The sequence below is a fragment of the Silene latifolia genome, chromosome 8 (genome assembly GCF_048544455.1).
Source record: "Silene latifolia isolate original U9 population chromosome 8, ASM4854445v1, whole genome shotgun sequence".
Taxonomy (NCBI): domain Eukaryota; kingdom Viridiplantae; phylum Streptophyta; class Magnoliopsida; order Caryophyllales; family Caryophyllaceae; genus Silene; species Silene latifolia.
Window position 1 is genome coordinate 79,390,233 of NC_133533.1, and position 16,431 is coordinate 79,406,663.

General features: G+C 35.8%; 1 protein-coding gene across 1 annotated transcript; it reads left to right on the top strand.

The window, feature by feature from the left end:
• Positions 1-4,011: 4,011 nt before the first annotated feature.
• On the top strand, positions 4,012-6,471 carry LOC141595416 (replication protein A 70 kDa DNA-binding subunit B-like). The gene is made up of 8 exons (XM_074415379.1): positions 4,012-4,270; positions 4,372-4,474; positions 4,577-4,704; positions 4,801-4,879; positions 4,971-5,082; positions 5,194-5,372; positions 5,530-5,650; positions 6,016-6,471. The coding sequence occupies exons 1-8, from the start codon at positions 4,012-4,014 to the stop codon at positions 6,469-6,471; spliced, it is 1,437 nt and encodes a 478-aa protein (XP_074271480.1).
• Positions 6,472-16,431: the final 9,960 nt, after the last annotated feature.

The following is a 16,431-nucleotide window of genomic DNA, read 5'->3' on the forward strand; positions in this document are numbered from 1 at the left end:
CCGTTCGAATACCTCGTGTCATGTCGAGACACAAAGTAAAGACATGAACACTAAGCAATCGTTACCCTTAGCATTCTATGTCTAGAATGACTCTCGTGGATGCCAATGAACACGGGTGTTCACGGATATCTGGAGTAAGGGGTGAGGGTACGTATTAGGAAGCTCTTTTGATCGAACACCTAATCCCGCCCGCCTCGATAGCGGCCTCTACTAATGATTAGGGAAGTTATTCGTACTTGATATATCATCGATTATATGCATGCAATGCAACATCCAAGTTTTAATCCTAGCATGTGAGAATTAATACTAAGTCGGTTAACACATAATTTAGCATACAATTGGGTTGAAGTTGGGATTTATGTTCAATTACATGTGAAAACATACAAACAATAAAATAAATACAATAATTATGAATGAAAATTACAATAATTACATTGGATTAGGCGATTTATGTCGAAAATACCTTTAAAACGGATAATTTGAGAAAAAGAATAAAAGAATGAATTACGAACAGATCAGAAGGTGATATTACGATTAATAGTCAATTATACGTAGACTAAATAAACTAGGTCAAGGCAAAAACGGAGTTCAGGGACAGAATTCAACCCCGAACAGGCGCAGCAGGACTGCGCCAAGAGGCGCAGCACTTGCTGCGTCTGTTCCAAGGGTGAGTTCGTGCTGTGAAGCCGGAACTGCGAATCGTTAATGTAAATTGGTGATTTTAATGGATAATTAACATATTTACTCGGATGAAAGTGATTAATAGGTTGTTTACATGTGAATGGGTCATAGAAACGATAAAACATGGATAAGACGGAATTAAACGGATTAATATGGATGGGTTAATTACAGGAGTGAAAAATATTAACAAACTAAACGAATTAATTGGACTAAACACGATGGATTAATGACGAATATGTGATAAACATGACAAAGGACAGATGAAACTATATCAAAGACGAATTCCAGAAACCCAATATTGATGAATTGAATCTCTATAACCCGGAATTGAATTTAATGACGAAAACCCGCGAATATTGGATTATAAGGGATCTAAGTCGGATTTGTGATGATTTAAAACATGTTAATGATGAATAATAAATATACATGTGAATTATATGCTATCATGATGAAGAATTAACAAACAAACGAAACAAATAAAAGAACTTTGACGAACAACAGAGAACGAACGAAGAAGAAAGGAAGCAGGAACTGCGGCAGCCTCACGAAGAGGTGCAGCAGGTACTGCGCTCCTTCGAAGAGGCGCAGCAGTTGCTGCGTCCTTTCTCGACGGTTATCTACTGGAAATCCGTAAAAAGAGGTTTTAAAGCATGGTTTTAGAAATCGGTTTTAATGGTATTTTCGACATAAACCTTACAATTGATGATTACAAAAAGTAAATACAATAAATAAAAGAGAGATTACACCCTCAGACTTACATGTTGACGAAACGAGAAGGACTAAGATATCGATTAGTGATGCTCGACGCGAATGCAAAGAAAGTGCCCTCGTAAGAGGAAAACGATTAATTAATTAAGTTGATTGATGTGAAGTTGGTCAAATTGGTCGGTCATGCAAATGAGGCTGGTACTCAGAAGGATCCGAGCTTACGTGGTCGAAAGTTCAAGCACGTAGACTCCAAAAAGTAAGAACAAAGTCTAGAATGCAAAGGGAGAAGAGAAGGGCGGACACTCGCGTGAGAAATATGAGGAGCGAAGGCTCCTATTTATACTAATCACGTGGAGGAATTAGGGTTTCGGAGACTCTTTGGAAGTGAATCTCGGAAAGATATGAAAAATATACGAGAAATACGCAGAAAAGGGCCTGGGAAGAGGCGTAGCGACCATCGCGTCTCTTGGAAGAGGCGCAAAGACACCTGCGCGCGTCTGTTCCCAAGGGTTTCCTCGCGGAAGAAAGATTTCCGTGTTTGAGTTATGGTAGGACGGAAATAATTCGGTTTTCCTTAATATCTTATGTGAATATTACGGGAAATTGTTTGCCAAAAGATAAAATTTATGAAATATGGAATAGAAATATCCGGAACATTCCAGAACCTTCTGACTCGGGATTTAACGGTTATCAGAAAATGAAGACGGTTTTAGGCCCGGACTCCAAATGTACTTTAATTACTGTCAAAACGACCGTATCGGGACGTAGATGACAACTAAGAGGTAGACATTAATATTTGAGCAATCACTTGACGATAATCTTACGAACTGTCACAAATCGTTCCGCGTACCAAACATGCGGCCCAATCATCACCGGGTGGTTTGCGAGAGGTGCAGAAATGAGGTATCTACAATATGAACCTCAACTGTTCACTCTTGATTAAAAAATACATTTGCAACAACCCATTGTACAAAATACCACTATTCTTACCACCCTATTCTCTACTAGGTATGTCCTCAATTGCTTCTAACAGTAAACCTAAAAAGCAAAATTTACCACACATGATTCAGTAACACTGTTAACTAATATTACACTCCACCTTTATTACCTATCTAAATATACTTCTACTTAAAATCACGCCACTCTCCAACTTCTCTCTAAGCTCAAAGCAGTTGAAGAAATACCATAACATCTTCAAGTATGGAATCCGAGCCACAGATATGCTTATCTTTTCTCTCTAAATTCCAGTTACATTGCATTTATTAACTCTTGCTACTCATGTTTAGTTTAATGTCATTGTTATTTCTAACTATATTCAGTCTTCATCCTTATAATAAACAGAGCAGTAAAACTCAAGTTAACATTTAAAGTAGTTAGGGTTAAACTTATTGGGTTACTTAGCTAATATGTAGATAAAAATCACTTCATTATTGTTTCCTTGTCATCTGCAAATGTTTATACATATAAACCAACACAACAGAAACATATTACAACAGAGTTTAGAATGCAAAACATTGCTAAAGTACAGTCTTCATATACTAAATCAGAGGTTTTAATCAACGGGCAAGCAAATTATTCTTTAAAGTTTAGTGATGCTGATAGTTCATATGAGTATAGCCAAATTAGAATTCCTAACTGATTTAAAATTTCCTTCAGTTAATCACAAATCAAAAATAGGAAGCTTGCATATAGTTCACCTAATCTTAAATCTAAATTACAGATATGTATTTACAGAAGATGATGTTAAGCTTAATGTAGTTCAGTTCAATAGATCATACTACATATTTGATATTAATATTGTTGTCAAGGGTTTTAAATTGTAGATTACCGCATCTGCTTTAATTAGTACAGTAATACATCTTCCCTGATACAATTGGCCTATGTTGAGTTTGGATATGTTTCTTATCCTGCAATAGAATGAAGCCTCAAAGTTAAGGTGAAAGTAGTTGAAAAACAACGGCCAAACACGTCTCCTTCTTGGAAGCAATACCAAAGCTTGTTGTTTCAGGACGTTAAGGCAAGTCTGTTCTCCTATAAAAATGGCTAGCAGAATTTACTCTTCTAAACTAATGTTTATTTACTATATTATTGCATCTCAGCACTTCTCTTGGATCTGCATTATATACAAATCAACATCTTTTAGCATAAACAGATAACAATTTCCCTCTACATAGCGAAAGGACATATTTATCTGCTATTTACATTGTGCTATTAAAATATCATATGTTCAGTTATCATACAGTTAGTTTAACAACATTAACTTGTATTTTAGATATCAGACATTGATGGTCAGTATTTAGATGAGTTCGTAGTGTCATTAATAAATCAAGTATGTTCTTAACGTGTGTTATACTATGATATACTCCCTCCAATTCACAATAAACCTCCCTGTTTCTTTTTTCGGTTATTCACAATAACCTCCCTATTTCCTTTTTTGGTAAGTGTTTGTGTAGTCCAAATTTAATTGTATGGTGGGGTAGTGTATTTGTGTGTTCCAAATTTTATTATATGGTGGGGTAGTGTGTTTCCTTAATTTTTGTGCCAAAATGAAATGGGAGGTTTATTGTTAATTGGAGGGAGTACTAACAATGATACTGCTCACCTGGTTAACAGAGGAGTATGATGTGTGGTGCTCTTTTTTATGACCAAGTTGTCGTATATGAAGATGCAATCAAGCACAACAAGATCTATGAAATAACCAACGCTCGTATTACTCCTCTTAAGCCTGAGTATAAGACAAATGAGTCAGGTCTTGATTATCAGATGACCTTTAATAACCGTACCATTGTGCAACTAGTTGATATTGATGATGATTCTGCTGTCATAAACTATCATCCAATTTCCCACCTACCTCGAGCAACAGACTACAGCGAAATGTTTGGTACATCTTTGAAACCAAATATATCTACACTTGCACCATGGAATTATATTATATTCTAATTAGATTTACTATATTATTGACATGTCTCATATACACTGCAGATAATGTAGGCATAGTTCTTTTCGTAGAAGAACATTCAAGACAAGTTAAAACATCAAAGAACAAAGAAGCCACTGTACGGGAAATTGTATTGATTGACCATAGGTAATCCATTACAATACTTCAGATGTACTAAGTTTGGTGATACTGAAATAAATTATAACACAACAGCTAATATTACATGCTCTTTTAATTCTACAATCACAGCACCACACAACCATTGTCAATCTCGGTTTGGGATGAACTGGCAGAAGATGACTGCACTATGCTGATTCCAACTCCTGGAAAATTCAGGACAGTAAGACTAATAGCACTTAGAGTTTCAAAACATAAAGGTCATGCTCATTTGTAATACTTACATTTATACACATGTTTACAGATATTTTAGGATTATAAATCGTCAAGCTATTAATTCTAATCACATTATGCAGGTTTCTCAATGACAACATCAACATCAACTGTCTTCATACATTCGCCTACTGGGGAAAACGCTGAATCACTTGCATCATGGTACTGAACAGGAATAGCAATATTGATCTAATCAACGCATGAATTAAACTAAAACTAGCACTGCTCATTTATTTACTATGTGCTTATGCAGGATGACTAACCACCAGACAGCTCTAACCCAACTTCAAGCCAGACTTTTTAGTGTTAAGCTGCCTCTAGGCGCTGAAAGAACTAATAAGATTTCAGCTCTTCGTTCCAAAAAGGTACAGTAAGTTAAAATAACTACAGGTTGTTCAGTTGCTCAAATAAGTACACTCAAATACAGCCAGATCATCACACACATCCACTAAGTCGTGTAATGATAATATACGCAGGCAAAAACAGCATTACAGGACGAGAGGCATTGGTTGGATGTGACTATTCCAAATGCTGAATTCCATAAGATCAATGCATACATGGGATGTTCGAAATGTGGAAAGCGCTCTAGCATTCCACCAGGGCGTACATACACATGCGACACTTGCTCTGAGCCTGATTGTACTTCAGTCCCAAAGTAATACTTCAACACTTTTATACTTAAGCAACCTCAAACACAGTCGCTATCTAATTATACACTTGTTCATACAACAATTTACAATTATAATAATCAAATACGCATCTTGGATAACCCAGACAGTTGCAAACCTAATGCATAACGAAACATATTATAGGGTCACATTCACGTTCGAAATCTCAGATGGAACTGGATCCTTGCTATTCACTGCATTTACAACAACAAATGAGAATCTGTTCAGGATGTCAGCAGCTGACATATTCCAGATGAAGCACACTGTGAGTCTAACACCAAATGCCTTAAGCTAGTAAACTATTTTATCAATTTTCATGGATTAAGTTTGACTGCTTGATTAGTGTTTTAGTACGTTTTAATTTGCGTTAATTGTTCACGTATTGCGTTTTTTTGACCTGGTTAATTTTATTGGCTAATTTCTTCTATTTCCATTTACTGTTTTCAGATCTGTGATTAGCGTTTTAACAATTGTTCATGTATTGTGTTTTTCAGATCTGGAAAATTTTATCTGCTAATTTATTCCTTTTACATTGACTGATATTGGTTTCTTCATTACTGTTTAATACGTTTTTCATTGCACAACAATACTTTTCTTGATGTTAATCAATCCAAAACTCATACTTCACAGGATGACGAACAAACTTTTACAGCGGTGCAAGAATTACTTCATCTTAATTCTTTCAGAGTTCAAGTTGGTCCGGCTGCGGCACTTTCAATAAATAATATATTGCAGTGGGTAGTGAAGCAGGTGGTTATTGATGGTGACGATGGCAATGCTTCAAAAAAAGAAGCAACTGAAAAAGTTTCTGCACAGACAGAAACTGTGAATACTTCTAAGGAATTACAGCCTAAATCAGACAGCTCCCTAAACCATCATGCAGGCAATAAACTTGCTAATCCTACAGTGCCAGCAACTGAAGCTGTCACTAATGACCTCGCAGCCTCCAATGTTTTTGTTGATACAACTAACCTTGCAGAAACCAAACCAAGTGGCAACGCTGATATGGATCTACCACTCGCACAACTTACCAAGAAGAAAGCTAAGAAAGACAAAGCAGGTTCTCCATCTGCACATCCTTCATAAAAAAACTAAAGACCAGGCTCAGAATTAACGCAAGCATATAAATATTAAATAAGGATGTTGGCCTGTCTTTTAATATTTTGTTGAACTAGGTCTGTGACTGAACAATTCCATAAACTACAAGACCTGTAAAATGGCCAGTGCGTACTGTATTTTGTAGCATTGCTTGCTTTTGTTTGTAATATAAACTAAGAAACAATCTGAATCTCTTTTGGGTTTGTTAGTACTCCTTAAGTGTTTTGTGCGCTCATATATGCTGTTATAGTTCGTTCTTTTCAGAAATTGGATAGACGTGATCGTCACCACATCAAAGTTTTTAAAACTATAGTTGTGGCGAAATCAGCTCTTGAGATTAGAAGATGAGGGTGGATGGGGGAATAGAGGGAAGATGAGATAGTTTCCGCATACTTGGCTTTATCCAAATTCGTTCAAACCATAGTTAAAAGCAATGTTGTTAGGATCGGCATTCTACTTTGAATCGATGGGGAGGGTAGAATCGAATCGGTAGAATCGGATCGTAGAATCGTAAGATTCTACAAATTCACTAAATATAGTTTTTTATTTGGTAAAAATATATAATTGAAGAGTAAAACACTTATTTATACACAAAATATTGATAATTAATAAGTTTAGTATCATTTCATGAACATGTTTCTACAAATTACATGAAATTTGGATTTTATGATATTATATAAAAATATATTTTAATATGTTTTCTATTGAGTCAGATCGTAGGATCGTAAGATCGTAGAATCGTATTATGATCCTACCTCTAGAAACTTTTGAATAGATAGGATCGTAAGATTCTACAAACATGATAGAATCGTAGGATCTGAGATCGGTCAAGCATTTTTAGATCGTAAAATCGTAGAATCATAGGATCGAATCGGGATTCTGACAACAATGGTTAAAAGGATGAGCTTAAAGCATGATCAAGGCAGTCAAACGCAATATTTAGAAGACCAATTGAATGGGCCAAGGTTGAGATGCAACACTGATCTTATATGCAAGATACGTTAAATAGAAGTTTGTATTGATCTCTTTATTTAAAATTATGGCCGAGGATCCTGCGTAATCATAACTATGCTTTTACAAGTAGATGTGGAAGACAATATAATCGAAATCATTTCATTTAAATAGAAACTTTTAGTGATCGCTTTATATAACTCTACAAAAACATCTGTTAGATCTATAAAGTTATAAAATATTCTATGTAATGTAACACCTTTATATAACTTTTAGTGATCGCTTTATATAACTCTACAAAAACATCCGTTAGATCTCTGTGTGCTGCACTAACATAATCGTACTTTTGAAACACATGGACAATCGATCCCTAGGGATCTGTGCACATTTCCGTATTACATTGTACCTTCAACTACTGCATTGGGTACAAGTCTATCAAAACAAAAAAAGGGGGGGGGGGATATCAAGGGATAGTGGGCAAGCCTATTCTCCTTTAAAAATGGCTAGCAGAATTTACTCTTCTAAACTAATATTTATTTACTATATTATTGCATCTCAGCACTTCTCTTAGATCTGCATTATATACAAATCAACATCTTTTAGCATAAACAGATAACAATTTCCCTCTACATAGCTAAAGGACATATTTATCTACTATTTATATTGTGCTATTAATATATCATATGTTCAGTTATCATACAGTTAGTTTAACAGCATTAACTTGTATTTTAGATATCAGACATTGATGGTCAGTATTTAGATGAGTTGGTAGTGTCATTAAATACAAAAATATTAAAGTATAAGCAACATGTTTATATTAATTATACTAGATCTAGGATATTCTAATAAGGGCAAATAAATCAAGTATGTTCTTAACGTGTGTTATACTATGATATACTAACAATGATACTGCACACCTAGTTAACAGGGGAGTATGATGCGTGGCGCTCTTTTTGATGACCAAGTTGTCGTATATGAAGATGCAATCAAGCATAACAAGATGTATGAAATAACCAACGCTCGTATTACTCCTCTTAAGTCTGAGTATAAGACAAATGAGTCAGGTCTTGATTATCAGTTGACCTTTAATAACCGTACCATTGTGCAACCAGTTGATATTGATGATGATTCTGCTGTCATAAACTATCGTCCAATTTCCCACCTACCTCGAGCAACAGACTACAGCGAAATGTTTGGTACATCTTTGAAACCAAATACATCTACACTTGCACCATGGAATTATATTATATTCTAATTAGATTTACTATATTATTGACATGTCTCATATACACTGCAGATATTGTGAGCATAGTTCTTTTCGTAGAAGAACATTCACGACAGGTTAAAACATCAAAGAACAAAGAAGCCACTGTACGGGAAATTGTATTGATTGACCATAGGTAATCCATTACAATACTTCAGATGTACTAAGTTTGGTGATACTGAAATAAATTATAACATAACAGCTAATATTACATGCTCTTTTAATTCTACAATCACAGCACCACACAACCATTGTCAATCTCGGTTTGGGATGAACTGGCAGAAGATGACTGCACTATGCTGATTCCAACTGGAAAATTCAGGACAGTAGAACTAACAGCACTTAGAGTTTCAAACCATAAAGGTCATGCTCATTTGTAATACTTATATTTATACGCATGTTTACAGATATTTTAGGATTATAAATCGTCAAGCTATTAATTCTAATCACATTCTGCAGGTTTCTCAATGACAACATCAGCATCAACTATCTTCATACATTTGCCTACTGGGGAAAAAGCTGAACCACTTGCATCATAGTACTGAACAGGAATAACAATATTGATCTAATCAACGCATGAATTCAACTAAAACTGGCACTGCTCATTTATTTACTATGTGCTTATGCAGGATGACTAGCCACCAGACAGCTCTAACCCAACTTCAAGCCAGACTTTTTAGTGTTAAGCTGCCTCTAGGTGCTGAAAGAACTAATAAGATTTCAACTCTTCGTTCCAAAAAGGTACAGTAAGTTAAAATAACTACAGGTTGTTCAGTTGCTCAAATAAGTACACTCAAATACAACCAGATCATCACACACATCCACTAAGTCGTGTAATGATAATATACGCAGGCAAAAACAGCATTACAGGACGAGAGGCATTGGTTGGATGTGACTATTCCAAATGCTGAATTCCATAAGATCAATGCATACATGGGATGTTCGAAATGTGGAAAGCGCTCTAGTATTCCACCAGGGCGTACATACACATGCGACACTTGCTCTAAGCCTGATTGTACTTTAGTCCCAAAGTAATACTTCAACACTTTTATACTTAAGCAACCTCAAACACAGTCGCTATCTAATTATACACTTGTTCATACAACAATTTACAATTCTAATAATCAAATACGCATCTTGGATAACCCAGACAGTTGCAAACCTAATGCATAACCAAACATATTATAGGGTCACATTCACGTGCGAAATCTCAGATGGAACTGGATCCTTACCACTCACTGCATTTACAACAACAACTGAGAATCTGTTCAGGATGTCAGCAGCTGACATATTCCACATGAAGCACACTGTGAGTCTAACAGCAAATGCCTTAAGCAACTAAACTATTTTATCAATTTTCATGGATTAAGTTCGATTTCTTGATTAGTGTTTTAATGCGTTGTCATTTGCGTTAATTGTTCACGTATTGCGTTTTTTTGACCAGGTTAATTTCATTGGCTAATTTCTTCTATTTTCATTTACTGTTTTCAGATCTGTGATTAGCATTTTAACAATTGTTCATGTATTGTGTTTTTCAGATCTGGATAATTTCATCTGCTAATTTATTCCTTTTACATTGACTGATATTGGTTTCTTCATTAGTGTTTAATACGTTTTTCGTTGCGCAACAATACTCTTCTTGATGTTAATCAATCCAAAACTCATACTTCACAGGATGACGAACAAACTTTTACAGCGGTGCAAGAATTACTTCGTCTTAATTCTTTCAGAGTTCAAGTTGGTCCGGCTACAGCACTTTCAATAAATAATATATTGCAGTGGGTAGTGAAGCAGGTGGTTATTGATGGTGACGATGGCAATGCTTCAAAAAAAAGCAACTGAAAAAGTTTCTGCACAGACAGAAACTGTGAATACTTCTGAGGAATTACAGCCTAAATCAGACAGCTCCCTAAACCATCATGCAGGCAATAAACTTGTTAATCCTACAGTGCCAGCAACTGAAGCTGTCACTAATGACCTCGCAGCCTCCAGTGTTTTTGTTGATACAACTAACCCTGCAGAAACCAAACCAAGTGGCAATGCTGATCTGGATCTACCACTCGCACAGCTTACCAAGAAGAAAGCTAAGAAAGACAAAGCAGGTTCTCCATCTGCACGTCTTTCATAAAACAGCTAAAGACCAGGCTCAGAATTAATGCAAGCATATAAATATTAAATAAGGATGTTGGCCTGTCTTTTAATATTTTGTTTAACTAGGTCTGTAACTGAACAATTCCATAAACTACAAGACTTGTAAAATGGCCAGTGTGTACTGTATTTTGTAGCATTGCTTGCTTTTGTTTGTAATATAAACTAAGAAGCAATCTGAATCTCTTTTGGGTTTGTTAGTACTCCTTAAGTGTTTTGTGCGCTCATATATGCTGTTATAGTTCGTTCTTTTCAGAAATTGGATAGATGTGATCGTCACCACAGCAAAGGTTTTAAAACTATAGTTGTGGCGAGATCAGCTCTTGAGATTAGGAGATGAGGGTGGATGGGGGAATAGAGGGAAGGTGAGATAGTTTCCGCATACTTGGCTTTATCCAAATTCGTTCAAACCATAGTTAAAAGGATGAGCTTAAAGCATGATCAGGGCAGTCAAACGCAATATTTAGAAGACCAATTGAATAGGCCAAGGTTGAGATGCAACACTGATTTTATATACAAGATACGTTAAATAGAAGTTTGTATTGATCTCTTTATTTAAAATTATGGCCGAGGATCCTGCGTAATCATAACCATGCTTTTACAAGTATATGTGTAAGATAATACAACCGAAACCATTTCATTTAAATAGAAACTTTTAGTGATCGCTTTATATAACTCTACAAAAACATCCGTTAGATCTATAAAGTTATAAAATATTTTATGTAATGTAACACCTTTATATAACTTTTAGAGATCGCTTTATATAACTCTACAAAAACATCAGTTAGATCTCTGTGTGCTGCACTGACATAATCGTACTTTTGAAACACATGGACAATCGATAATTAATCCCTAGGGATTTGTGCACATTTCCGTATTACATTGTACCTTCAACTACTGCATTGGGTACAAGTCTATCAAAAAAAAACGGGGGGGAATGTCAAGGGATAGTGGGGTTCTGAGAACTTAACTTTTTTTATTCTAAATTGTTTATACCATAATAATACGTTTTACATTGTAATCCTCTAAATTCCACTCATATTCAATGACGTCACAATGATATGACCCCCACTGTTCATGCACAATTAAGTTGAGTGTACTTAATTAAGAAAAACCGGAAAACGAAGAGGTGTAATCACTGTTCATAAGAAACCATTAAGTCCCTGTATATTCATTTTACCAATATAAATCATATACACCTACTAACTTCCGTACTATTAATCATCTTCCTAAATATATATATATATATAAAAAAAAAAAAACCACCAAATTACTGTTAAATTCACCCATAACTCTTAATTACCATGCATGTTTTTACCTGCACACGGCCCTCATACCATAATGAATTAGACAAGGAAGAGTTCATTGCCAAGTGTGGGACATGAAAAGAAGAACAGTTTGGGTGTAAGGATATTTTTGCGACAAACATTTTGAAAGAAGCAATGCTAAGTGGCAATGAGATCATCATGAGTTCCCAAGTTTAGAGGCGATGGTCACTAATGTCTTTAACAAGCTTGCTGACTCTGATAAAAAAAAGCATGATCGAAGTGTGCAAGTGCTGGGCAAAATGGTTCCTTTTGCGTCCTGAGACATCAAAAGTGAATCGTAATTATGAACGGCAGTTAGTGAGGTATAACCATGATGGTATGATTATGCTTACAAGGGTCGGTAAGTTGGTACAGAGGTTTTGCCAGTGCCAATATTTAAGGACCGACAAAGCTAGGTCTGACTTCCACCGGGAAATGGAAAGGCGAGCAAGGCGACTACGATTCTGACTGCTAATTGTTTCGATGCGCTTGCAAATCAGACGCTTACTGCATGATGGGTTGTTTTTTCCTTTTATCTTTATAATTATGAATAGTCTGCCATTTGCATGTAACATACAGACTTACGAATAGCGCGTAAAAGCCTTTTACGGCTTAACTGGTTAATGTACTAAGTGTCGAACTAGCTGTTTTGCCTGTTGGCATGCCCTTGTTATATTTTTTGCCCCTTATATTAAATATAGAAGAGTAATAGCTCTAATAGTTGTTTTTTCGTTCTAACATAAAAACCAAGATAAGAGGAAAAAGGCCAATAACTAACTAACAAGTATAACAAAATTAATGAGAATGATCAAATTGCTCATAAAGATCATTCTTAAAATAGACAGGAGCACAAATAACTCTAATACCCAAAATGGAAAAAGACAACAAATAACCGGGACAGAAAAGTGCAATGCAAACAAACATAACATCAGTTGAGGCAACTTGCGACTATACCAACTAACTTCCTTTTATCTGTTAACCGCTTAAACCCATCTAAAATGCTGACATCATTTTGATTAGGCAGCACTGTTCATAGATATGAGATCTCTTGTTACAGCCGTCTAAGTAATTACGCTCGAAAGACTGTTTATCTGCCTTAATATTCCATGCTTTTTAGGAGTTCACGCAAACATCTTAACCATTCATCATGACTAATTAAATTATTTGTCCCCTCAGATTCTATATAAACAAACCCCAAAAATAATCCCCATACAATTCATTAATTTTCCTTCTTAAAGCATCCGTTAGCACCAAGAATTGTAACATTCAGTAATAACTAAACATAATGGCAAACTTTCACTGCCCCAGGCCTGTGTACCAAGATGCAAGTGACAAGCAGATTTTTGTTGACAAATACATGACATGGAAACCAGAAACGTACACCTGCAAGGATATCTTTACAACCAACAGCATTGAAAAGGCGGCTCCAAATGACGGTGAGGAGGCACATGAAGTCCTAACTTTGGAACCAATTGTAATCAGCATTTTCGACAAGCTTCCAAAGCCTGATAAAAAGAATATGTCGCAGGTCTGTAAGTGTTGGGCAAAATAGTTCATTGTGGGAACAGATACATCTAAGGTGGACTACGATTACAATCGCCAGATCGTGCGGGAGAACTATGAGGGCATGGTTACGCTGACAAGGAAAGGAAAGGTTGTTGAAAGATTTTGCGAATGCACCTATTACAGGACCAACAAAGAAAAGAAGGCATATCACAGAAAATCGGAGAAAAAGCAAAGAAAAAGGGACGAGTACATGATGTACCTTTCAGAAGCATCTGGAAGTGAGGGGTACTATGACTCGGACTGTTAAGTGCGTAGATGTCCTGCCTACATACCTACAAACTGTTGCATGTATGTTTTTCTTTTTAAGTTCATGTTGAAGTGATGTATCCTAGGAAGTCTACCTTTTTGTTTATCATATATAGACTCCTGCTTGCCGTCTGTAGGTCGTAATTCCGTTCTAGACAACTGTGCCAAATGTAGCGTACGATTCGTGTTTTGGACTTTGTTGTATTGCATCTGAACCAAATGTTGTCTTGTATATAACATGTTTGTGTTCAAATCTCTTAATCTCTTCAAGCAACTTAATAGATAATCACAGGCAGAGAGCCTAAGAATCAAACTGTAGAGATTCGTGTTTCAGGTCACGCAATATCTACGTTGCACCATAAATTCTATATACATTCAACGTTGCCTGAATAAGAAAAACTAGCCTAAATGGACTAAACTAATAGTTTGTCAACGCATAGCAGGCTATGCTGCAATAATTTACCTTGTCTGTCGTCACTTGCTGATTACAAGACCAGTTATCCCTGACCTATATCTTTTTTCGCAGTTATTTAGACTCCCGTTGAGTGCTGACTGATGAGTTAGCATTCTAGAACTAATCACGTAAACCGAATTAACAATTAAACACATCGTATGGATGGACTCTATCAAAACCAATTATAGAATTAGTCAACCATTGCTATAATGGTTACTTGATGGAGGAAGTATATATTAGGTTCTAATAGGACTGTCTATACTTTGTATGGTTTATATCCTGAACTAACTCCTAATATGATCAGACTGGTTTATTGATTGGTTGTTATAGTTCTTTTCAAGTTTTTAGTGACTGTTTCGGAGCTAAGATACTAGAGTTCTGGATAATTTCATCTCATCTATGTCTCATTTCTAATCTTTATCACGGTTTCATAGGTATTTGGTCTTGTGGGTTTCCTAATTGTAATGTTTATGTGGTGTTCTCTATTTATGAACCTTCCTCCGTTATTGTTTGATAGCTTAAATTTGATTTATTTACGGGTCCATTGTTTAAGTGATAAGTTTCACCTGTCTGGTGATTGAGATTGGGTGCGTGTCTTGTTGATTAAACTTGCAATGAACTTGGTGCGGCCGAATGAGAGCATGAAGGGACAGTATTCTGTTCACAAGGGAGATATAGGGTGTTGTTAGTTCTATGTTGGTAGTCGAGATATATGTACCGGCCAGTAAATGAACCTATTCGAAAGAGAAGCAGTTTCTCTTAACTTACCCACTGCTTTCCTTATCAAAATATCGAGATGCTTTAAATAGATTCTCCTAAGATACTAATCTGTGTCACATTTCATTGTTACGTTGATAAATTCAGTGAAATTGATTGTTCTATATGCATCAACCACCAGCATATGGACTAACCTAATAGTTTGTCAACGCATGGCATGCTGCAATAATTTACTTTGTCTGTCATCGCTTGGTGATTACAAAACCAGTTATATCTGAACTATATCTTTTATCGCAGTTATTTAGACTCCCACTGAGTGTTGACTGATGAGTTAGCATTATCAATCTAATCATGTAAACAGAATTAACAATTAAGCACATCTGATAGGTGGGCTCTGTCGAAACCAATTACAGAATTAATCAACCATTGCTATAATGGTTACTTGATGGAGGAAGTATAAATTATATTCTAAGACGACTGTCTATACTTTGTATGCTTTACGTCCAGAACTATCTTCTAATATGATCAGACTATAGTTTCAGTGCTCTGCAATCTTTGCTAATCATATTCAATTCTTATATTTGTAAACATATTAGTTCAGTGCTGTCAGAAAAATGAAGGACGGCTATAATTAATCAGAAGAACACCTATACAACATGTTCTGTTATTGCATAACTATGGCTTCTAAAAGAATAGGTCTCTGTCTCGCTTAACAATGGCTGACCTATTGCGTAACAATAACTTTGCAAAAAAGATGAAAATTATGCAGTTTACATACAAGTTACACCAGCTAATTGACTGTCTCGCACTCAAATCCAACCTGACTAAAGACTAACTCAAAAATTTTAAGTGAAAGTTGGTTGCCTGGCCAAATTTGGAGGAATTGGTAACAGAAGTTTAAAGGATCAGTGAACTACTCAAGTTTTACAACTACTAAATATAGATTTCCTTCTTCCTTCCTTCTTTTTTTCATTTGTTTACTCCTCTTTCTACTCTCTTTTATCGGTCTTCGGCATCCTCGCCATCAACTACTCTGCCACCATCATCAGAATCGTCGTCGTAGATTTCAGGGCTCTGAGCCGCAAATGAATTCACAAGAGTGCTCAGCGTAGAATTCAGATGTAAGCAACAACACTGAATTTAACCTTTAATCTTCCTGAAATGTTTCATGAAGCAGAACATGGTCATAATAACTGGTCTAACAGCAAACATACTGACGTCCAGTCCTACCTCTGGGTGGATGCAGCAATAGATAATCAGTAGATACATTCAAGTGGTGTTCATTATGTCGCAGC